Below are 23,068 nucleotides of genomic sequence, written 5' to 3'. Positions count from 1 at the left end.
GAGTCTCTCTGTGCAAGCACTGTGTCAGGCTGTCAGATATACACAGTGGAGAAAGGTTCTTTCTCTGAAGAAGACTGTATTCAAGTGGGGCAGATAGCAATAAAATGAACGAACGGGCACTGAAACACCCGGCAGCAACAGCAAGAGCAATGGGCAGGGGGGCTATCCTGGTACTCTGTCAGAGGAGGCCTCTCCAAAGAAAGAATCCTCTGAGCAGGCACCCAAAATCAAGTGAGGAGCTGAGCTGTTCCGGTACATAAGGGAAGAGCTTTCCAGAGAGAAGCAGCACATACCAAGTCCCAGAGGCAGTAATGTTCTTGATGAGGTCAAGGAATGGGAAGTTACCTGATCATAGCGCTATGAAAACCAGAGAATGAGAGAGGGATGGATTAGGAGCAACACGGGGTTTTCAGTGAGCAGAGTCAGAAACTGTGAACTTAATGAGTGCTAGAAAGCCCTGGAAGATTAAAAGTGATAGAAGAAAAGAAAAGAAATTAGACGTGGTTTTAAAGAATCTCTCTGTCCATGGTACAAATGCTGAGAGATTAGTTGGGAGACAGGGGTAGCAGCTGGACCTGTGATGGCGGTGGTAGAAAGGAATGGCGTGGGGAGTGCTTCTATGTCAGACCCACATGGAAATTAGAACCAGCAGGATGGTCTGTCAAGGCCAAACGTGGAGTGTGACAAAGGGCAGACTCAAGAACTCTCCAATGCTCTGGCCTGAGAAACTGGACAAATGGTCACGCTTGAGCAGAAAGTTCTTTGCTAAAGTCAGATGCCATCTAAACCTCTAAGCACACGTCTATGGAGGCAGTAGATATTAGGCAGTGAGCAGATTAGTCAAAATTTCTCAACTGTAAATACTGCCGAGATACGTCAAGCTGTGCAGCGACATGAGAAGTTGAATAGGTGTAAATAAGGGAGAGAAGGAAGCCTGAGCCCAGACATAGTCTGATATTTAGATATCTGAAAAAAACAGAAGTTTCCCCCAAGGAAACTAAGAATGATAAAAGAGCAAAGTTGCAAGTCAGGGAAGTGTAGTATCTCGGGGACCAATGCAGGCAGTGTTCAAAGGAGAGATGAACTATGTCAAATGTTCCTGAGAAACACTTAAGACGATGATGGAGAATTAATTGAGCTCAACAGACTAATCTTGACGAGTGAGATTCAATGAGATTTGGAGAAGAATACTTGTTTGGAGTGGGCATGGGGGAAACTGGACCAAGAAGTAAAAGCAGAAAACATAAACAGGCAGGCAAGAACCTTCCAAAAGAAAATGAAATGGCCAAGTGGCCGAAGATGAACCTGGGATCAGAGGAGGATTTTTTTTTTTTTAATGAGGGCAATTAAGTGTTTGTATGTTTGAGTTGGTGAAAGAAATCCAGAAGGCAGCTGATAATGCAGGGGGCACAGATTACAGAGGCAAAACTTGGAAGCTCATGAGTGGTCCTTGAGGGGTGAGACTAACCTTGGATGGGAACACAGGTCATTCCTCCAGGGAGATAGATCAACTGGGATTTCCATAGATTGAAATTTGCTTTCCATTTCTTCTATATTTTTTCAGTGAAACAGAAAGGGCAGTCACCCCTGTGAGAGGAGGCAGAAGGCAGGCTGTGGGTTTGAGCACAGCAGAGGTATTAAATAGTCAGCATTAGTATCCCTTATTTTGGTTTTTGTGGCTTTTTTTTTACACCCCTCCCATTTTTGTTGGTTAATCTTTTTTTCAAAAGGGAAATAAAGTAATTTCTTACCATTACCATTATTAATTATCTCAGGGATTTTTGGAGAACTAGGATTCCAGTTTGGACAAGAAGTGCACAACCTCCCTAATTTCCGTAGTCCTCAGACCCTTCTCTGCTTATCACCTGACTTGGTGTTTCTGGAACTCTGGTCCTCTGGGCTCCTTTTTACTGTTACCCACTCTTCACCCTGCATACTGAGTGCCGGGAAGGACCTTGGCAGAGAAATTATAGACTGAGATTCTTGTCCCGGCACTGCCACTTACTCTGTGACATCAAGAGAGTCATTTACCTACTTCTGCATTCTGTGCCTACCCTGTTACCTCTGAATTGGCAGGATCCTGGTGTAAGTAAGTCTAGGATTTCCAATGGACACTTTGAAATACTAAAGGTATGGTTAGGATCCTGGTGGTTGTTCTTATAGACCACCGCCTGGTGTATCGAGCTAGTTCGGGAGGAGAGGCGAGCCTCAAGCCTGTCGTTCTCTGCCCTCTACACCGTGTGTTCTCCAGGTCTTCCATCATAAGGAATTACTGTCCCTTCCTTCCCACAGGTGGAGGTCTGATGAACTGCCCAGTGATTATCCAGCAGTTGGGAAATGACACCACGTGGCTGCCCCTGACGAAAGAGAGCTTTAACAAAAGCATCCGCATCCTTGTCACGAAGGCAACGGCAATGTCTCTAGAAAGCAAAATCACTAAGAAAATAGTGTCTTTTAATCTCGATAAAAAGGGCTTTCTAGAGCACCTGGAGGATGGCTACCAGTTTCAATGGGAAAACCTGAGCCTGGGGATCCTGGGAAACAGGAGGGAGAGTGAAGGATGGTACATCGTGAGTTTGGAGGAAAATGTGCAAGTTCAGCAATTCTGCATACAGCTGAAGCTCTATGGTAAAAATGGGAGTTTTCACACTTTGTGCAGGAGGGAGGGCCCAGAAGACTTTAGGCCTTTCTCAGAAGCAGAGTGTCTGGAATTGGAAGCAACTTGAAAGATCTGGTCCAACGAGTATTTAAGCTTAAGGGAAGCACTTTGACAGGCTAACATTTGTTTGTTTGTTTGTTTATCTCCCAAACTGCACATTAGTGGAGGCTGATTTGATTCCTGTTTTGAAAGGAAGGGAGCCCACTGTGTGGGAGCTGAAGGGCTGGCTTTGATCTCTTACAGGGCTTAGTTTGCATACCAAGTTTTTAATAAAAGGATTTTTTTTCTATCAAGCCCAGAAGTACGAAGTTTGAACATAACTGAACAAACCTACCTTCTCCTTCATTGCCAGGGACCCCGACTCCAGGGGCAAGTGGTTTTGCACGTGCTTAGCCACTTGTGTGGGATGTTTGCTGAAGTAGAAGTTCTGAGTAAAGAAAGCTGACATTCCACCCACAACAGGTCACCAAGCCCAGAGCCCTGGGGGAGGCTTCCACCTACGGGAGGAAAGAAACGCCTTTTTTTTTTTTCTCATCTGAACCAGAATCTGGTTATGTAGTTGTTTAGTTGAGGGATTGTAGAACCTACATCACCTGAGTCCGATGTTTTTCTTAGCTCCTAGAACTCTGCTCCTGTCCTTGAAGACAGCTAGAATTCCTATCTCTTAGGCCCAGAGGTTCATCTGCTTCCCAAGGCTTCCTGACATCTTCGTGGGGCTTCCCTGGCTTTTCAAAGGGATCTCTTGCACCACGAAGGATGGGATAGGAAGCCCACAGCCAGAGTTAAAACAGAAACATCTGGCCTCTCCCCTGCCCCAGTGTTTCCCTTCTGCAAATAGAGAAAGCTGAATTCTCATGGCCCTCTGCGTTGTGCACACGGAGGCCGTACATCAAGTGTTTTTTTTTTTTAAAAACAAATATGTCATATAATCTGTCCCTTTGTTTTTATAAGTTTACTGACTTTGTCAAACCTTATGTTATCAGTTGGGTACGTTGGGAACTGTGGTCTCTGCCACCAAGACTCGCTTTGCTGAGAGAGGCGGTTGGGCTGATTTCAGAATCTGACTAAGCTGCTTATCTCAGCCTGGGCCACTTAGAAACTGCATAATGTTGAACAAGACATGCCATTTCTCTGGGACTCAGTTTTCTCATCCACAAAATGGGAATAATTATTTTTAGTTATGATTATTAAGAGAATTTAAAAAGATGAATATGAAATGCCAACAATGTGCTGGTCTTATAGTGGCTGTAACGAGCATGACCTCCCTTTTTGCCTTGCCTGTCTCATGGCTTTAGAATTGTACAGATCAATAGGGCCTGTGGCTATGATTGAAAACCTACCAGTGCCTTAGACCCACCAAGCACTTGCTACACACACCACAAATACACCACACGCACCACACATACATCATACACACACCACACGCATATACCATCCATACCACACACCACATACATCACACACACCACACACATATACCATACCACACACCACAAATACACCACACACACCATACATACACCATACACACACCACCTACACATATACCATATACACCACATACCACACACACACACACCACACACACCACGCATACCACACACATACATACACACCACACACACAGGCATGATGAAATCCTATCACTGAAAGCTCATGCTTCCAACTCTAGGAGGTTGTACTTGAAGCCAATCAAAAACTCATCTTATTCCTGACAGAACCGACAAAGCAGTCCGGATGAGGCACGCAGTACCCTAACAGTATTAGCTGGAAGGAACCAAATACCAAATGCCTCTCTATCTTATCTCAAGGGTCCTGGAAAGAGCAGAGAGTCATGAGGGTTGCTGTGAGTGGCAGTTTCCCAAGAGACAACTTGCACTTAAGACTTCTCAGTGAGGGGGAAATGCCAATTGTCTAGGCATTGTTTTGGCAGATAAGACAGTCGAATTGAGTTCCAGGAGTCGTGTTTCAGTGATGGCTCCCTTGTTCCTTCTCCTGACAGAGCAGGTCTCCACTCCAGAGATTAAAGTGTTAAACAAGACCCAGGAGAACGGGAATGGGACCTGCAGTTTGACGGTAGTCTGCACGGTGAAGAGAGGCGATCATGTGACTTACAGCTGGAGTAATGAGGCAGGCAAACATCTGCTGAGCCTGGCCAACCACTCCCACCTCCTGAACATCAGTCTTAGCAGCCAGGATCCTGACAGCATCTACAACTGCACGGCAAGCAACCCTGTCAGCAGTCGCTCTCAGAGCTTTGACCTATCACAGGAGTGCAGGCGCGAATCCTCAGGTGGGTACTCTGGGGGCAGCCTGGGCACACCATCAGTGGCAAATCCAATACTAACAGGTCCAATAGCTCCACTTCCATAGCCAAGCCTTGCCAATGGCACTTGTTATCTATGTGTTGTCAAGGCCTCCGGGCGCATCCAACAAAGGTGCTTTCATGTCAGCCCTGGGTGGCGTTCTATTCCATTCGGTTCACAGTTGTGGAACAAATAGAGAAGAAAAAAAAACAGAATAAGACCCAGAACTCAGGTTTCCAAGAGAAAACCTTTTTTCCAGGCCTTCTGCCCTGGATCGTCATGAGCGTGCAATGTTGTCTGGGAAGGAGAAAGCAGGTTGCAAGTGCTCAGTCCCAAAGCCATGCTCCATTGTGGTGAGATAGTTTTATGCTGTCAGTAAGTACTTCCCTGGTGCTTATCCTACAAGAGAAGGGAGTTGGTACAATGCGCGATCTCTGCACCGCAGCAACGCTCTGTAAATGCAAGCATGAGACGTGTGTTTGATAATGAAGTTCAGACTGTAAGGGTGGGGCTTGTGCTGTGAATCCTAGAGCCAGTGAGAGGACCAGAGGGTCAGAGTGAGAGGTGAGCTGAGTTCCAGAGCATGAAGCCAGGGAACAGTGATGAAATGGTAGCACTCCCTTAAGAGCAAGTCACTGTTAACTCTATCGTCTCTTTGGCTCACAATACATTTGTCCGGTGGGTGCTATTACCAGCTTCATTTTACATAGGAGGAACTTGGAGTTCACAGAATTTAAGTATCTTCCTCAAGTTTCTTCAACATCAAATAGTGGAGTTAATGCCTAAATCTTTTGAGTAGGTCTTCTCTTTTCCGAGGTAGAAAGCATGGTTGTTCTTTTGGGAGAGAAAGATGATGAAGTAAGCCCATCTCACCAAGAAACAGAATAGACCACTGCCCTCTTGTGCCATACTGCGCCTCTGTCACAGGAAGGCTAGGGAAAAGCCCTGAAGGGCATTACTTACACCCTGACATCTCCTAGACTCCCACCCACACAGACTTGGTGTCTGTGTGACACACAGATGGACAGGAACAGAGGAAGGGGACTGTACATACGTTAAGCTATGAACATAGTACTTCCTGTAATAGAGACTCCCCACCCCCAAAGGGTTCTTAGAGAGGAAATACCCCTGCTGTACCCCAACATATTCCTTTGACTTCTTTTTTTTATGAACTTAATGTAGTCGTGTCACGGAAAGAGGCAGCCATCTCTACTTTCTAAACGTGGCCCACAAACAATGCGTAGACTCTTCTCCAGGTATCTCTCTGCCCACAGTCATTCAGGCATCCTGGGGAAAAAAAAAAAAACAAAACAGTGCCGTATAGTGGGAAGCTTCCAGAATGTGGTCCCAAGGGGCTCTTTCTAATTATGGGAGTAAAAAGCTCAACTTTCTCTGAGACTTTATTTTTCATCTGTAAGTGATGGCTTGGCCTTGACTGTTCACTGGCTATTTGGCAAGTCACTAACCCTCACAGCCATCAGATGATGGAGATAGTGCTAACATCTTCGCCCTACGGATGAAGTGAAGAAAGAAATCAAAAGGTTGGAGTAAGTTCAAACACAGAGCCAGTGAGAGAACTGGGCTGTCTGGTGCTGGAATTCTCATAGGTATTCATGGAAGAGTGAATTCACTTAAAATGCCTTAGAAATCATAATAAAAAACTAGTTGTTTTCCTTGAAGATGAGGGAGAAATACCCATTATGCCAGCCCAGCTCTCTTTGGTTGTAAAAGCCTGTTTAGGGACAGGCAACACATTTTTCCTTGGCCTATCTCAAAATGGGATGCTAGGGATGCTGGGATGGGAATTCCGTTCATGCTCCAAGACAGCTTGACAAGCCTCTGACTAGTGCATAATAAAATCGTGGGAATCCATGAAGCTTACACCTAAGAGCATTCAGAGCAGGACATTCTACACAAACACTGAAGATAGTTTTACCTGTTTAAGGCATCCTGAGGATGAAATATACACTGGTGTGACCAAGTGAGCAGCAGGCTTCTGTGAGGTACGGAGAGACATGAAGTGACAAGACAGGGTGCTCTGAGTAGAACTCTATCAAGGCCTCATCTGCGGGTCATGGGGGGGGCACAGCTGTGAGCCTGTTTCACCTTGATTAAGGTCAGAGAGTTTGAGCTTGTTTTCACGCTTTCAAAGCTGTTGACAACAGGAGTGGTTAAAAACAGGGTATCCTGACCTAAGGTGTGGTTACTTGGTGTTTTGGACATTAAGATGGCCCATAGAGGTGGATCCGCTCCACCCTGACCAAAGGTCAGAGAATTCAAGCCTATTGCTGCTCCTTTATTTTAAAATCGTTGGCTTGACCCAGGGAGAGGCTGCCTACAGGATACTTGGTCTAGGGTGTATTCACTGTATATCCTGCCTAAAAAGTCAGAATGCTTAACCCAGAAAATAGTGGTTGGATGTCTCAAGTATTAAAGCAAGTAACTGTTCTGGTTATCCTTTGTGTCATGTTAAAGCAGTCTTTTGCTCCCCACTTCCGTATTGGGGTATATAAGTGTATAAAAAAATAAATGCAGGCAGATTCAGTATTCAGTATTCACTGAGTTGCCCTCCCAGTATGATCCTATGTCTCTATTTCTTTTGTATCTCTTTCTGTTCTGCCTAACATTTCTAACCTACATGCTCCTACCCTGGAATGTACGAACCCATCATGGCTGGACCATGACACTCATCCAGTCAGTAAAGATACTTGACATGAGGCAGTCACTTTCCTCTCTTAGGCCTCTGTTTCACCATCTGCAAACCAAAGGGTAAATTACTGATGTTCCTTCCAGAGGTGACATTTGTGATTCAGCTCGTGAGTATGTCAACAAGAACTATTAATAAGAGATGCTAGCGAGTCTTAGTTTTCTGGGGATATTGATGTTATAAACTTGGAAATTATTGTCTCAATGTCCTGGAGTCCAGAAACTCAAGATCAAGGTGTTGTCTGGTTTGATTTCTCTCGAGACCTCTCCTTGACTTGCAGATGGCGTTTCTCCTCTGTCTGTGCATCCCTGGTGCCTTTCTCCCTTCCCTCATTTGATACGGACAAGAGTCAGGTTAGATAAGAGCCATCCTAGTGACCTCATTTGAACTTAATTACCTTCTTAACAGCTTGTTCTCAAATATCACTCTGGCAAGGCTTAGAGCTTCGACATATGAGGGAGTAGGTGTAGTAATTAAACTATACCACCACACTCACACCCTAGTTGCAACTTGATTATCTCTGTAAAGCTCCCATATCCAATCGAAGTCACATCCTAAGGATGTCCAAATATAGATTTTAAGAGAACACAATTTAACGCATAGTTCAAGTAATGATTTCTCCACCTCCAAAGATGGAGGATGTCTTCTCCAAATCCAAGCCAGACACACAGACAGTTTGCAGCATGACCTTTTCTCTTCACAGGGCTGTAGAGGAAATTACCTAAATTACTGAAAACCCACTTTCATTGGTCTGTTACAGTGGTTCTCAACTTTCCTAACTCTGTGACCCTTTTTAATACAGTTCCTCATGTGGTGGTGACCCCCGACCATAAAATTATTTTTGTTGCTACTTCATAACTGTAATTTTGCTACTGTTATGAATTGCAATGTAACTGTCTGTGTTTTCCCGTGGTCTTAGGTGATCCCTGTGAAGGGGTCACAAGGTGAAAGATGCTGGTCTATCACTTTGTGTTTGCAAATGGAAGTTGCTAATTTTAAAAGTGCTTTTTTGGCTTTGACAAAGTATCTATTGAGGATCTACCATGTTCCAGCATCATGTAAGGGACTGAGCACACAAAGATAAAGAAGAAAGAGTTCAATCTTTGTCCTGAAGGAGAGAATTCTGTAAATAGATAGACAATGACCCTAGATCACTTGGTATGGAGAGGAGGTTATAAAACCAAAGCGTGTGCAAGGTGAAAAAGAGGGGGAATGAACAGCACTGGCTCCTCGAAGATGGGGATTCAAGCAATGAGCAGAAGTTACCCAGACTCACTGACAAAAGGCAACCTGAGCAGAGGGAGAAGCAGAGAAGAAGGCACAGGCCACATTCTCCACCGCCTTGCAGGTAATAGGGAGATAGGAACTGGTGGTTCTAGATGGGAAACGGCTCCACCGTCTTTGCATTGCGAAGAGAAAATACAGTGGTGTAGGGAACAGACTGGGGTCAGCAGGAGACAGAGAGAAAGATATGAGTTATAGGAGGACCGTAGGACAGAAATCCGTCAAAATGTGCTGAGACCTGAGTCAAAGCAGCAACTGTTACTGTGACAAAGACTCCTTACATAGTGTGTACCAAGGGAAACCTCCGCCCTGGAGCGAAACTGTGCGGTAGACTGAGGGTTCACCAGATATTGCCATCCGTAAGTCAGAAGAGTCATTTTGAAGACAGTTTTTCACTTTAATTGATGAAAATACGTGCATGGACACAGGTGTGCCTTGAAAAGAAGTTTTGATGACATCTGTCTAGCTTCTCAGTCATATAACCATCCAAGTTCCAGCTGCCATTTAAGAATTTCGTGCATCTTCAGTGTCCATCATAAAGAAGTCTCGTATGCAAGGCCTAAGTGCTAGGGCCCCATGGTGTCTTTTATCTAGGTCATGTGAAGCACATTAATGTGGTTTGACAGTAGATCCTGTGTGGGACTTCCTGCTGTCCTAATCACTCTGTTTTGAAAGTATCATGTCTGTGCAAGGACAGTTGATTCAGAATCTTAAAAATTCAGCTAGAAGGGAATGCCCCTGGAAGCCCACACTCAAAGGGAAAACTTTCTCAAGAAATTAGTAGAATGCTGGCTCAGTGGAAGAAAGGGCTGACACGTGAGCTCCAGAGTGTCCCCCACCCCAGTCGAGCAAAGCCTCATTTTCATAGTCACCTAGATGTTCCATGACTACGGTCCTCTCCGGTGTACTCCCCGGCTAGCCAACCTGACAGCAATGGTGAAAGGGTAGAGTTCAGATGCTTCTCATCGGCTCCAATTCATTATGTGGCCAAACACGATACAAGGAAAGCTAGGAAATACAGTTATTAGCTGGGCAGTTGTGTATCCACAGCCAGGTTGTACTGGCCATGAAAGAACAGGAGACATGGCCTCAGGCACATTCTAGTTCCCTCTACTACACTATTTGGGGAGGACAGGCTGGTGTAAACAGTGTTCCCAAAAGGTGTGGGTTCCATAAAAAAAAAAAATACGGGTGCTTCCAGACTTGTTAGTGTCTTCTCCCCACCCCCATTTCTCACTGGAAAGTACCACTAAGAAGGCATCTCTTGAAGATTGCCGACTTCTTCAAGGAGCCCTGCTCCATGCTGGTAACCTTGCTGACAAAACCACATGAAAGGCAGGAAAGAGATCCGGTACTCTCAGACCGTTATGCGAGCATCTTTGAGGCTCCTGGATGAACAACATTTATTTCTTGGGTTCTGTTTTGTTTTCTTTTTTATCTTCTTTAAGCAACACGATTTGAGGACTGGAAGGGAGAGAAGCTTCTGTGTCGCTGTGACGACAGATTTTTTTTTTCAGAGACACAAAGGGAAAGAAGATGGCCAGCATCATTTTCCTTGGAGGTGTGGCTCTGTTCAGGTTTTCTCACAGCTAACAGTTTTCCTACAGTTAACTCACAGCTAGTAGCAGAGGAGTAGAGGATGGACAGTCATACAAAGTACTGTTGCTGCTAAATAGAACAGGTGTTTTCAGTCAGCCCAATTAGCTGCCTCTAAGGAGGTTTCTACAGGGGGTGGAGGAGGGGGCATCATAACTCTGGTCCAAAAGCAAAAAAAAAGAAAAAAAAAGGGGGGGGGGGAAGAAAGAGAAAAAAAGTTGAGGTAATGTTTCTCCGTGGATGAAGGGCTGATGGAGCCAAAAGCCAGTTTTATCTGATTTCTGAGAACCACCATCCTGAATGGCCTCACTACACGAATGAACAAAAAGAGAGAGAGTGGGATCTTCCAGTCTGGAAACAGCAGCCCAGGTGATGTGCTGCAGGCAAGCAACTCTCCCAGCTTTGTGCCGTTACTGCAAAGCTGTGGCAAGTAGGTCATTGGTGCCTCCTCTGACTACTGTCCCGGGGCACTCAGGAAGTGACCTAGCATACTTTCCGAGACCTTCGTGTATTTAGCACGCTGATCATTTTTAACAGAAGAAGACATGATAGTTCTCTAAGATCCATTCATATCCAGTAATTTAGGTTCATCAACTGTATATGGCACGACGTCACGTCCTGCATCTGATGGAATGAACGAGAATTTAAGAACATAATAGGCACAGAGAGCACCTTTAGAGATGCCAACCTAAGTGAGATTCCTATTTACTAGATGGAAAAAACATCATTTGAAAGAGACTACTACTAAAATTTCTCTTTGGAGGATACATAGGACTTAAGACATGCTTTAATAGCTGCCAGAAGACAGACAATGAGACTTTCCCCCAAGGAATATAGATGTGACCTGGATGCTCTGAGGAAGGGGAAGATATCGTTCATATGGAAGCAGAGAAGCTGAGGGAGTAGGCACAGGCCTCTAATCCTGTCACTGGAGACGCTGGGAGGAGGGTCACAAGACTACATCACAGGTTCTGGCCAGCCTAGCCTCTCAACAAAATCAAACAAACAAATCAAAACTGAGAGAGAGAAAGAAAGAGAGACAGAGAAAGAGAGAGACAAAGAGAAAGACACAGAGAAAGAGACAGAGAGAGAAGGAGAGAGAGAGAGATCTGAGCCTATCAGGTGATGGACGGAAGCTCCTGTCTCACAATGGAGTCTCTCCTTGAGTCCCTTCAGATCCTCCACAGAAGACTGAAACACATGGATTCTTGGTGTAGAGCTTTGCCCTCTTCCTTTTGCTTGGTGTAGAAACTGAGGAAGGGATTGATCCTCACACAAAAGAAGAACAGGTAGAGCAATAGGAACAAGGCCTCAGAGGAACACAGGAGAATATTTCCAGAAACTTTGGAAACTGTGTGTAACCTGACTCCCCCTCCCTCCTACACACACACACACACGCTAAATAAGCAGCACTGTGTCCATATTTGTCTGAATTCCTCGAGCCTTCAAGTCCTTGACAGTTTCTACGTAAGTACCATGATTAGCAAATAGCACCAACGGGGCTAGCATTAAATAGAGGCACCTTGGGGCCTGCTTCTCTGATAGGAAAACTAAGTCATAAGCAAATGACGGGATGGGACGTGGCACCTCTGGGCTTCAATGACAAGAACACTTTTGTACTTAAGAGCAAGCTCATTTTCTTGTTCCATTCAACCATTAAGAACTTACTGAGGATGTATGTGCCAAGGACTGAAAGTACTGAAAAAGAATATCTGCCAAGAGGGGACCTCTGGCCTCCTAGAGGTTCACTGGGGAGCTGGGACTAGTGGAAACAGGTGATGTTCATTGATCATGTCATGACTTTTAGCTGTAGCTCTGAACACTTTATGTACATGATTGTCTTGGTTCATCAGAACAACACTGTGGACTAAATATTTTTATGCTCACGTTATTGGTGATGAAACAGGCCTTGAATGGTCTGAAAGACTCCGAGGCACACAGTTTTTAAATAGTCCACACCGTTATTAATTAGATGAAGTTGAATCCACCTGTCTGGTTTCTATTAGCATCAGTTAAAATGGTTTGCATTGCAAAGACAATGGTGGGAAAACACAGGTTCAAACTTATATGACATAAACTACATGTGTTGTCTGCAGGAGAGGGCAGAGTGAGGCTGGAATGTTCAGGAAAGGTGACGCTGAGGAAGGAAGAGGGGCCTGGGCAAAGGGCATGAGCAGGGGTGGTGGACAGCCGGAACATCATCAGGAAGGAGAATAAACAGCGGAAGGAAGACAGCAAAGAAATGGGTTGACCACCTTGAAGGCCTTAGCTCTCCCAGCATCAGCATTAGTGGCTACTTTCCTCATGGGACTTCAATCTCCAGAGGCTGTCACAAACCTCAACATCTACAGCGCTCACCTTCCCAGTTGTGCCACTGAATCTTCGAGAATGCCATATATACTTGTTTCCTCAATGTGAAGTGAGTAGGTTGGATAAACTAAACATCAAAATAGTTCCTTTAAGATTTTTTTAAAAAATATTTATTTATTTATTTATTATGTATACAATATTCTGTCTGTGTATATGCCTGCAGGCCAGAAGAGGGTACCAGACCCTATTACATGTGGTTGCTGGGAATTGAACTCAGGACTTTTGGAAGAGCAGGCAATGCTCTTAACCTCTGAGCCATCTCTCCAGCCCCTCCTTTAAGATTTTTTAAACAAATGGTTTGATTTTTTAAAAATTCACCAATATATTTGTATATGTTTTAAAAGGCAAAGAGAAAATTAGAGTTGATAAAAATATCTTTCAAGGGGCTGGAGAGATGGCTCAGAGGTTAAGAGCATTGCCTGCTCTTCCAAAGGTCCTGAGTTCAATTCCCAGCAACCACATGGTGGCTCACAACCATCTGTAATGGGGTCTGGTGCCCTCTTCTGGCCTGCAGGCAGACACACAGGCAGAATATTGTATACATAATAAATAAATAAATTAAAAAAAATATCTTTCAAGCTGATGGCCAGATTGCCTCATGTCTGGCAGAAGCTGTCCATTTATGTCATGAGATATAAGAAGCCCATTGATTTCATCCTCCTGAGATTCTGGGACGACACAGGCCTGGTGTTACCACACGGAGAGTCTCAGTCATGTACCTGTCACTGTTGACTTATGTGAGTAGGTGGCCAGTGGGGTTGCCAGCAGAAGGCCCAGGGAGGTGAGAAAGGCAGATTTGGCAGGCAAGTCCCCGAAAAAGTCCATCATCTGTTGTTTTCCCGCTTCAGAGGCATCACCTTGGGTTTTGGTCTTTTTGTAAATCTCATATGAAATTTAGAAGAAATATTACCTTTGGAAATGATGTAAATGGTTGATGTGTTTGTCCTTAAATTAGCTTCTGTTATAGACTTTCTCAAGATACATATGTTAGAAGAAGAAAGAGGAACTCTCTCAAAATAGTAAGCACCACTATCACGATTCGCTGGACCAGTACCACGGTTCACGAAAGAAGCTCAGGCTGCTGCCCCTGCTTCTCTCCTGGTCCTGGGGAGTTTCTCTATGTGTCCCTGGTACTGACATAAAAAATCTGAATCAATTAGACTCCCGGTCAGACATACATGCACATACATACGTACATACATACATACATACATGCATATAACACTGAGGGTTCTCAACCATCATATACCAGTCAGGATGTCATGCAGAGTACCTCACAGCTGCCTTCACATTTTATATGTTATACAAAGCCAACTCTCTGATGCTCATTCATTCATTCATTCATTTTCAAGGCAGGGTCTCCCTCCACAACTCGGGCTGCCCTTGACCTTTCAGCCTTCTGGTTCAGGTTTCCGAGTGGTGGGACGAGAGGCATGAACCACCACACCTAGATCCTATCCTTTTTTGCTCAAGATGGTTAAAGTTGGTATTTGGCAGGGTTAAAACATAGTTCACTTGAGGAAGAGAATCTGTCATTGCTGTGAGGTTCCTTGTGATTAGCTATATGGAGAGCCTGGGAAGAAGAACTCTTTCAAGACCAGAAGGAAACTTCTGAGTAGCTGCTGGACTGGCGCGTCTTACCAGTTCTGTGGGACTTCTGTCTATATTTTCATCGGTTCTAGAAACATCTGAATTGTGTCTGCCATTACTCTGTTCCTTTCTAACCCACTTGGTTCTTCCTTTCAACTTCCGAAGTACAACCAGGAAGCTTATTTATTTGTTTGTGTTTATACTTCGGGGTAGGATGTTTTTAAAACCACTTTTCTCTCACAATCATTTTTTATAAAGTGTCCCTCCACATTGTGTTAGTACCTGATACTCTCTTTGTTTCATTAGTAACACTAGAATTTGGTGTCATTACTTAAAAACCTGGTGGTTCAGATGGGACCTCACTGCTTGCTCTAGGAGGCTCTCTGACTCCCAGGGAACCTGTCTTTAGTGTTCAGCCATGTTTTCTCTCCCATTCCTAGTTCTAGTACTTGATATTCTTCATGCCGTTTCCTTACTTATAAAATGGAAAGGATAAAAGTACCCACCCCTTAGGATTGTTCTGATTATATACAGTGGTGTACAAGACTCACTATTAAAAGCATCTGACTGTAAGAACTTAGCAACTGGCCACTATTCTGTTAGTTAGCCACATACCATGTTGATTGAGACAAAGGCCATATTCACTCTTTTCCAAAGTAGTGTTCTTGAGAAAGCTACAAAATTTGGCTCTGTGATTTCAAGTCTTAGTTAGCTTTGCTAACTTGAACTATGATAATTTACAGGAAAAACGACATGCTTTTCTCTTAGCTCAGGTCTGCTGGGTTCCACACGGTCATTTGCATTTAAGGGCAATAATAGCACTATTGTGTTTACCTTTTTAAGAAGAAAAGCTGATTTCTTCCTCCCAGTTGTCTCATGGGAGTAGTTTGGGGGCACGGGGACAAGCACACGGGACCGTCACATCCCCTTTACCAAAAATGGACACACCATACTTTAGAAATTTAGAAATGGAGAAACGGGGCAAGAGATTGGCAGGAGAGAGAAGACAGGTTAATTTTAGACAAGTGGTAAAGATAAAATAAAGCATTTTACTTAGAAGCATCTTTATGAAATCAGAAATGTGAATTTAGGGATAGTGAGTGAAGTGGGGATAAGAAGGTGGACATGGAAATCTTAGTGGTCGCAGGCTGGTCTCTAATACCACGTAAACAAATGTCTCTCCCTGGGGAGGGAGGTACGGAAACGGAGCATGAAGCTCAGTCTTCTCACTTCTGGGTCAGGTATTTTTAAACCCATGGTGCATTTCATATTGTTCTTTGGCTTTTCTTTCAGACGCAAGCTCAGGGATAACAACACCCACTGCTGCATCGTTAGGGTTCGTTCTACTCTTCATCATTCTGGTCCCTATAGCAGTCACGCTGTGGAAAAAACAAGGTAGGTCTGGCAAGAAGCGGTTCTTGCTAGGCTCCCAGTGGTAAGCAGAATAGATCTTAATACGAGCACAGACTCATTCTCACTACAGCTTTCTGCCTGGGACCCCCTGGGGAAAAGATTGAATCAACCCATCCCTGCTCAGTTCAGTCCGTTCTTGTCTGTTGAGCCCCACTGCCAGGTTAAGGGAATCAGAAGAGGACAGAGCCACAAGTGTCTAATATAGAAGACACTGTGCAGACAATTTAAATGCAGCAGTGAGGTTTGGCTTGTAGGGAAGGCTAAAGGAATAGAAACAGGAAGCATGCTTAACTGATATTTGCTAGAGAAGAGAATTCAGAGAAGTCTTGGATCTGTGAAACAGGTCCCAGAGTAGACTAAAAGCAGTAAGGCTGTGATTCCAAGTTTAAATGCTCGATCTTTCTTCCAAATTGTCCTATGATTCGCTATCTCAGGGCCATGTGCCCCTCAGCCATATTGACTCCCACTCGCCCATCTGGATCAGAGCACCCTGACTCAGATGCCCTGGCTGGCCTTCCCTGGGGGAGCACAGAACACTACGTTGGTCTCCTCACCAAGCTGAGGGCTTGTGTCGTGCTCAAGCAGGTCAGTGTGACCCACACACGGTCTTCTTAGAAAAAGCCCTTACCTCAGCATACTGAGGTCGGTTTTGCTTATATAAGAAGGTGTCGAGCACAGCACAGAGGCCTACCTCTGCCTCATTTCCTCCATCAAAGAGTTCTCCGAGACAGTGGGGGAGGGGTGTGTGATTCAGATAAAGCTTCTGTTGAGAGCAAAGGGTCTGGGAGTGGATCCACTAGTTTTCATTATTAAAAAACAAAACAAAACAAACAAACAAACCAGCAAGAATCAGAGGCTAAGAAAGCAGGCAAGTGTCCCACGTTAACCTGGCTAGTGAAGGGATGCTATGCTATCCTTCCTTCCACACACCTTCCTCCCTACATTCTGCTCAACACAAAGCTAAGCACTCAGGGAGCAGCACTTCCCTTCCCACCGAAGCCCACTTCCCCCACCCTCAGCACACATCCCACATCAGTTATGCCTTGTAACTCAGTGCTATACAAATCTACGCCAAAATCTGAAGTTAGTTGTTATGGCTTCCGCTAAACATTGCTCAAGAGATTCTGCTGGCAATGTGGAACAGTGTCATCTCAAGAATGCCGCCTGACTCTGAAGAATTTTAAAGTGGTTCTGGCAAGTTTGTCTCCAGGAGAATACACTAGTTACGAGCATAGGCACTGGGCAGTGTACAATGAGACAAGTCTGTACTAACAGCTGCTTGTGAGTCTGAGGCAGGAGGATCACTCCAGCCTGTGGTTTCTAGATCAGCCCAGAGCAGCACAGTGAGACCCCATCTCCAAATAAGCAAATGAACACACGGGGCTTTGGCCTTAGACAGCATCCAAAGGCAGACTTTAGCACCAGTGAACTGTGTAACCAAGCAAACTGACCACCATCTGCAAAGTGAGGATACTAAACCCTTTGTGGTATTGCTGTGGAGATTGGCAAACCAATGTTCAGAAAACACACAGTGTTTTTTTCTGAATGATAAACATGTATACACATGCATTTGTAGACAGACATATCTCTTGATGTGAGTGGGTCAATGTTTAAGTCTTAAGGAGACTCTAGAAACAGTACTTATAGCAGGTTTAAGGTACTTGAGGTTACGATTACATAAGACAATTTATTTCTTCGTGTGAGAGCTAAAAAACCAATAATGGTCTATGCTCTGGTTTTACAACTACAGTATGTAAAGAGCCCCATTAAGGTGACTTAATTTGTTCAATGCCACGCAGCAAATGCTGGCACTAGTCCTAAGGCTAAGATCTAGGGCTCGGGTCTTTTTCATTACATCCAAAGACTTGGCTGATGTGGAGTCAAGTTGAGCTGGCTCTTGACAATCTGTTTGTGAAATGAAAAAAAAAAGGAGAAGAGGAGGGAGGGAGGATAGGTCAGTGCCTTCCTTTCCACATCCTCACCCATGCATGACACCTGCAAAGGAAATGGTTCAGTGTTAGGAAAAGTGAAGAGGGGCCACTGCAGCATCCCGAAGAGCCTCTGAGAAATTTTTAAGTGACAAGGTCATGTTATAGAGATATGGGATTAGAATGCATTGTTTGTGTTTAAGAAAAAACCTATAAACTATAGCACTGATCATCTAAAACTGTATCATTCAATATTTAATTGAACTTCTATTAAGTAGCAGTTTCTCAATTTCACTAGTCACACATTCAAGTGCTCACTACTTGTGGCTATTAGTCTATACAGAGTAAACATTTATGTCTTCACAGAAAGTACTAGATTGACCAGAGATGGACACACAGGAAACTTTTTAATTGGTTACTTCTGGGAATACAATGGGGTTGGTTAATGAGGGAGAATTTCTAGCCAACTTGAATTTTTATAATGTTAGGAGTTTCTGTACAATTTTAAAAGGAAAATTTAAATGTCATCTAAAAATTAAAATGTTTCACAATTCACTAATTGACAGAGACCCCCCAGCTCCGGGATGGTTTTCTAGATGGGGAACAAAGAAATGACACTGTTGGCCTGTTTTCCAGACACTTCCAAGTGAATCACCCACCTCTACCCCCACCCCACACACTAGCAAGCCCTCCAGAAATAGGGGGATGAGAAAGCTGTGAGCAAAGCAACATGTTACCAGCTGGAGAATAAGAGACAGGCTATAAATAGCCTGCTGTGGCCTCAGAAGACCTAGAACCCCACTAGGAGAGCAGATACACACAGACATAGAGATTAAAGTAGCTGAACTGTAAAGCGGTCAAATAGCACCCAAGGGTGGGGGGCACAGCACATATTGGACCTTTGCTGCCTGCTAGTGTAACTGATATATAAATACTTTTCAGGTCTTTTCTCATTTAATTCCCACAATAGTCCTGTGAGACAGGCATCTCAAATTCCATTTGACATTAGGAACACAGGTCTAGACAGATCGAGTAACCGATCCAATGCTATCAACAAATGAGTAGATGCCGGGCTCCTGTGACAGGAAAGGAGGAGAGAGTGGAGAGTAAAGACCAGACAGGACTGGGGGAGGGGCCTCACGCCGAGGACTTGAGGAAGGTAACTGCTGTGTTTCTTTGCAGGTCAAAGAAGCCGCTGCCAGCCGCCAGTGGAAGAAAAGGGCTTTACTATTTATGCGCAAGTGCAGAAATCAGGGGTAAGTTCTGTGCTCTTCTTGGGGGCATGTCTGTCATATGTCCTATGGGATTCCTGATTGGGCCACCTTGCACAAGACCATGGTTCCTTAGGGGTTCTAGAGTAGATGAAATTAGGGAAGCAGAAGTCAAGAATAAGAACTCCCCTAAAAGTTGTTGAACCTGTGTCCCTGGAACTCCTGTTGTTTGAAATAATGGGAAACACTGGGCAGTCTGGTGGCCTGCTTCTTCATATGAGATGAAGTTGTAAACACACGACAGTGGACGCTTGTCCAGCGCTGGCATTCTAAGAGTCTACGCTGCATCTCCTCAGACTTCCTTCTTGAATGGTACAACCTTAGGAAACGGGGAGGTGTGAGAAGACTCTTGTGGCATGCTGGCCCGATTCAAAGGAAGGCATGTGCGCAGTACAGTTGGACTGAGAAAGGGAGGATCTTGAGAGTTCCAGTCAGTGTGGGGTTCAAACGAAAGGGGACATATTGAAGGGAGAGGAGAGAAAAACAAAACTGAGGTAGAGTGACCACTGAACTAGAAGGAGTGATGGAAAAATATGAGACACGATGGAGTCGGGGAACAGACATGTTAGCAGTGAGGGATAGGGAGTCTACAGGATCCTCAGTAGATGCTGCTATTGCCCAGTCACAGTTAATTCTAGAGGATTTTTTTTAGCCCATAATTTGTCCATTTAGGACAGTGGGGGGGGCACATATTCTTGGACAAATATTATGAGAGTAAAGATAATTGCATACTAATACAATAAATTCATTCCTGAGGATCAGGAAGACAGTCCTGGGCAGATCTCTTTCTGCTCCCTGTGATGGTCTGGTGGGTTTATTACATCATTGTAATATGTAGTTAGGATTTCTATTGCTGTGAAGAGACACCATGACTCAGCAACTCTTATAAAGGAAAACATTTCTCTGGGGCTAACTTATAGTTCAGAGGTTCAATCTATTAACATCATAGTGGGTGACATGCAGGCAGACATGGTGCAGGAGAAGGAACCAAGGGTTCTACATCTTGATGGGCAGGCAACAGGAAGTGAACTGTCGTCTCACTGGGCATGGCTTGAGCATGTATGAGATTTCAAAGCCCAACCCCATAGTGACATACTTCTTCCAACAAGGCCACACCTCCTCATAGTGCCACTCCCTATGGGGGCCACTTTATTTCAAACCACCACAATCACCATAGATGCCTATTAAGGACAAACTTCCATTTAAAGAAATGAGAGCCCCAATGGTACTCTCTCACCTAAATGTTTGCTTTGCAGAGGCTGAGTGTGTCTTTCAGAATCAGTTTCTCAAGTATTAGAAAACAGAAAGAGTTACGGTTACATTAAACCTATTGACCGACTTGAGAAGAAATTACATCTTTCAGTTTGAGTCTTCCACTGTAAAATACCACTCAGGAAGCAACAGAACACAGCCAGTTCTTCCAGAAAATCTCTGTACCACAGCTTCCCATCTCCTCCCCAGAAATAACCACTATCCTAACTTCTAGAAATAAGAATTATATATTTCTTTTCGGGAACCTCATAAAAATAAAATCTGTCAGCATTTATTCTCACATCTGGTTAGAATTCATGCGTGGCTTTGAACTCAGGTTGCATACATTCTCATGAGTTTAGCAATGTGTACATGTGATGTTTGGGAATATATTTATCAGATGACTATTAATGAGCATCTGGTTATTTCCAATTTGAGGTCATTATGAAAGTTACAGTAATGAAATTTGTGTGACTGTCTTCTGGTGAATATGTCTACATATTGTTGCTGCACATACTTAGAAGTAGATTTGCCGAATGATAGGGCATATGGATTCTCCAATTGACTGGTTAGGACTAAATTGTTCTTTGAAGTAGGTGCCAATTTACTTCTCCAACAAATAAGTTTTAAAAGTTGTACGTGCTGGCTAAAATTTGTTACCATTTTTTTATTTTATCCATACCTGTAGGGGGTCTTATTAAGGCTTTGGTTTTCTGATAAGTAATAACTTTTCATATGTTTATTGCCATATTAAAATCGCCCAACTTTCAAATCTCATACCCATTTACCTTTGCGTTTTAGGCCCTTTTTTAAAAAAAAGTTAGTATAAACCAAAAAGCCGTTTTAGAGGTGAGTCCTTTAGAGGTTAGATCCATATCATGTGTGGCTTGCCTTTGTAATTTCTCAGTAAGCCCTACCGAAATAGAACACTTCTTAATGTCAGGCTAGAGCAATTTGGTAACCTCTTCCTTTACGGTTATCACTTCTAACCTATTTGAGAATTTTTTCTCAGTCCTAGGTAATAAAAATACTCTTCTGGCATCCTCTTTCACATTATTCTATACTTGGGAAATATTTTTGAGTTTGGTTTAAGAGAAGCCAAGTGTCATTTTTGGCACATATTTACCAGTTATTGTCGCAAAGACTGTTCCCTGACTGCCCTGTCCTACTGGTTATAATTTGAGGGTACGTGTATGCGTGGTTCTGTTTGACGCTCTGTATTCTGCTCCACTGCCCATTGACTAAACTCTCTTAATTAGGGATATAAATTGTGATGTCTGATAAAAGCGAATCTTCCCACTTGTTCTTTTTCTTCAAGAGTTCTTGGCCAGTTCTTGTGCTCTGATACATATTTCACAACTGGTTTGTTAAACCCCTTTTCACCAAATCTTGCTAGAATGTTAATTAGCACCAAATAGGCCGATGAGGACAGTGAAGATCTTTATTGTTTTGACTCTTTCTCTACCCATTCTGTCTTATTTAGTTTCTCAAAATGACGTTTCATAGTTTTACAAATAAGAATATATATATATGCCATTCTGACTGATTGGAGCTTCATACCTTGGAATATTGTTAGTTTCTAGTTGCTTACTGTTAACATATCCTCTTCCTATACTGACCTTGCATTTGAAACACCGCTGACCTGATCCGCACGTTCCTGCATTTGTTTGCAGACAGCTTTGCTGGGTTTTCCTGCCCCGCTGTAGCATCTCCAAAGAGTTAGCTCTCCATTTTGTTTCTAGACCGCATAGCTCCACCTGCTTTCCGTTGTCCTACTTCACTGACAACGTCCTGTTCGCACACGATGGCGAACAGAAGCGGTAACGCTGACATTCCCGCTGAGTTCCAGATTGGGAAGGGAAGACTTCGCTACACCATCATTGAGCATACATTTTGCTGGAGTATTCCTAGTGAGCTTTTTTACCATAAGAAACATATCATCGGGGCCTAGAGATTACTCAGGGGTTAGGAGTGTACACTGTGTTTGTAGAGGGCTTGGGGTCAAGTCTCAGTCTGACAGTTTACACCCACCAGCAATCCCAGCCCCAGGGCATGTGGTACCCTCTGTTGGCCTCTGCAGGCACTTGCTCTCATGTACATGAAACTGCACACGGTCAGCTAGCAACCCCCAACACACATTAGTTAAATTTTGAAAAATTTTTTCAGGCTAGGCATGGAAGGCCATGCCTGTAATCCTAGCACTTGGAAGGCAGTGGCAAGAGAATGGCAAATTCAAGGCTAGCCTGGTCTACATAAAAAGTTTCAAACCAACGCGGGCTACCTGCCTGTCTCAAAAATTAAATGAAAAAAAATAGAGAGAGAGAATATTATCTGGAGCTAGAGGTATAACTCAGTGATAAAGTACTTGCTAGCATGCACCAAGACCTGGCTTCAATTCCAACACTGGAAGAGAGGGGTGGGGCACTATCGTCTTCTAGTCCTGGTTCACTAGACAATTTATCAGTTTTGTTAAGGTACAAGAGAAGCTCCCCAAAGAAGACCAACAGCCACATTTGCAATAACAAGAGTGCTTTATTAGCCGGGCAATGGTGGCGCACGTGGCCTTTAATCCCAGCACTTGGGAGGCAGAGACAAGCAGATCTCTATGAGTTCGAAGCCAGCCTGGTCTAAAAGAGCTAATTCCAGGACAGGCTCCAAAGCTACAGAGAAACCCTGTTTTGAAAAAGAGAGAG

At 43.9% G+C, this 23,068-nt stretch overlaps 1 protein-coding gene across 2 annotated transcripts in view; it reads left to right on the top strand.

The window, feature by feature from the left end:
- Positions 1 to 23,068, top strand: part of Slamf1 (signaling lymphocytic activation molecule family member 1) — a 33,379-nt gene that overhangs the window by 5,825 nt on the left and 4,486 nt on the right. Inside the window, exons 2-6 of one of the 2 annotated variants that reach the window (XM_013354249.2) lie at positions 2,293 to 2,628; positions 4,662 to 4,952; positions 13,626 to 13,637; positions 15,818 to 15,907; positions 19,036 to 19,109. In XM_013354249.2, the coding sequence (XP_013209703.1) occupies positions 2,293 to 2,628; positions 4,662 to 4,952; positions 13,626 to 13,637; positions 15,818 to 15,907; positions 19,036 to 19,109 (803 nt within the window). Of the gene's footprint in view, positions 1 to 2,292; positions 2,629 to 4,661; positions 5,010 to 13,625; positions 13,638 to 15,817; positions 15,927 to 19,035; positions 19,110 to 23,068 lie in introns of both variants that reach the window. The other variant, XM_005368586.2, reaches the window with a different exon arrangement.

The sequence above is a fragment of the Microtus ochrogaster genome, unplaced genomic scaffold (assembly GCF_000317375.1).
Source record: "Microtus ochrogaster isolate Prairie Vole_2 unplaced genomic scaffold, MicOch1.0 UNK35, whole genome shotgun sequence".
NCBI classification, from domain to species: Eukaryota; Metazoa; Chordata; class Mammalia; order Rodentia; family Cricetidae; genus Microtus; species Microtus ochrogaster.
The sequence above is the reverse complement of the archived record's forward strand: the minus strand, read 5'-3'. Positions and strand labels throughout refer to the sequence as shown.